Source organism: Capsicum annuum, chromosome 1 (assembly GCF_002878395.1).
Source record: "Capsicum annuum cultivar UCD-10X-F1 chromosome 1, UCD10Xv1.1, whole genome shotgun sequence".
In the NCBI taxonomy this organism is placed as follows: Eukaryota; Viridiplantae; Streptophyta; class Magnoliopsida; order Solanales; family Solanaceae; genus Capsicum; species Capsicum annuum.
The window spans coordinates 64,014,861-64,016,513 of record NC_061111.1 but is presented as its reverse complement, the minus strand read 5'-3'; the positions used below and the strand labels follow the sequence as shown (position 1 = coordinate 64,016,513).

The 1,653-nt window shown below is 33.2% G+C and overlaps 1 protein-coding gene across 1 annotated transcript; it reads left to right on the top strand.

Annotated features, from left to right (window-relative positions):
- The first annotated feature begins 429 nt into the window (after nt 1-429).
- Nucleotides 430-1,290, top strand: LOC124897725 (agamous-like MADS-box protein AGL80). The gene has a single exon (XM_047411020.1). It carries the CDS (start codon nt 463-465, stop codon nt 1,288-1,290), a length of 828 nt encoding a protein of 275 aa, XP_047266976.1. The 5' UTR covers nt 430-462.
- The last annotated feature ends 363 nt before the right edge of the window (nt 1,291-1,653 follow it).

The window sequence follows — 1,653 nt, the reverse complement described above, 5'->3', positions numbered from 1 at the left end:
CACATTTTTTTTACACTATGATTATCTCCAATGTGTATACTGCTTAAATATATTAAATTCACTAAATTATTTTCCTAATAAAAAAAGTCTGATACAAAAAAATTATTCATCATAAGTCATCTATTTTGGTATTTATCCACCCTTATTTATTTTTATGTCAAATTAGGTAGCAATGAAAACTAGATTCCTCTAATTCAAACTTTCAAAAACTTATCATATCAAAATTTTCCCCTACAAATAGGAGCCAATCTTAGGCAAAGAAACACACAACAACGAAAAACTTAAAGACATTAGTCCCCTCTATCCAACCAACCATATTTCTTCCCATCACAAGCCATGGGTAGAAAGAAAGTAAAGCTTGCTTTTATTGAAAATATCAATGAGAGAAAAGCCTCATACAAGAAAAGACAGAAAGGGTTCATAAAAAAAGCCCATGAACTCAAAACACTTTGTAATGTTGAAATGGCTGCCATCATTTGTAGTCCATACCACATTGAACCCGAAGTGTTTCCAAATAATGATGTTGCTATCAGCACATTTACAAAGTTTAGGGAATTGCCAGAGTTTAAGCAATCAAAAAATATGGTGACACAAAAAAAATTCACCGAGGAAAGGAAAGGGAAAATAGAGGAACAACTACGAAAAATAAGGAAGGAAAATAGGGTTAAGGATTTGACAAACAAAATGTATGAAATGTTGAATGGAAAAGATACTCAAGTTTGTATGAGTTTAAATAATCTCAGTGATCTTGATTATGTGATAAACGAAAATATCAAAAAGGTAACTGAAATGATCAAAGGACAGGGTAGTGGAGAGAGTTCCACATCAAATTATCAGCAACCTACTATTGGACCAATAGCACCAAGTGGGTCCATCTTTGAGGGGCCAAGGGATCCCCTGTTGTACCCTACTGGTACTCCATTATTGGTGGTACCTCTTGTGGATCCGTTGATGATTCCTAGTGGGGACAACTTTGAGAGACCAAGGGCTCCTCTGTTAGACTCTGATGTGGCTTCAATGGAAATGATTCCTTCGGAGGCTTCATCTCTAGTTCCTTTAGCCTATACTTCTCAAGTGTCTCAACCACAAATAAACCCTTCAATGAGTCTCCCCTTAATGGATGCATCAGTGCCGATGAATAACAATGAAAACTATTCTGTTGGCTTTCCAACGAGTCCTCCATTGTCTGAAATGCTGGATTGGAATGATGATATAGTAACTTTACTTGAAGATCCATATTTCAACAACATTAGTTTTCAAGATCCAAGGAATGGCAATAATAATTTTTGAGGATCTATTTTAAATGTTTGTTTCTTTTAATTTGTATTGTTTTGTGTGACCATATTGTCTGATAGGCTGTCTGTGTTCTTTACTATTTTGCATACCTAGGTTGCGTGTTAGGAAACTCAGTATCTCATTCCCTGTGTACTTATTTAAAGTTTTTGTCTGTCTAGTTTCATTTTATTTCAAAGTCCAGTGTCTTTTTTAGTTATTAAATATATTGTGATTTTTTTATCGTAACTAGATACTCTTATATTTATTTGCTTTATTACTATTGTTATTTTTATTATTGTTGTTGTTGTTGTTATTAGTTTATGGTTTTGAAAAATGACCTTAAACACATCAAAAATCTAAGAAATAGATATACATATA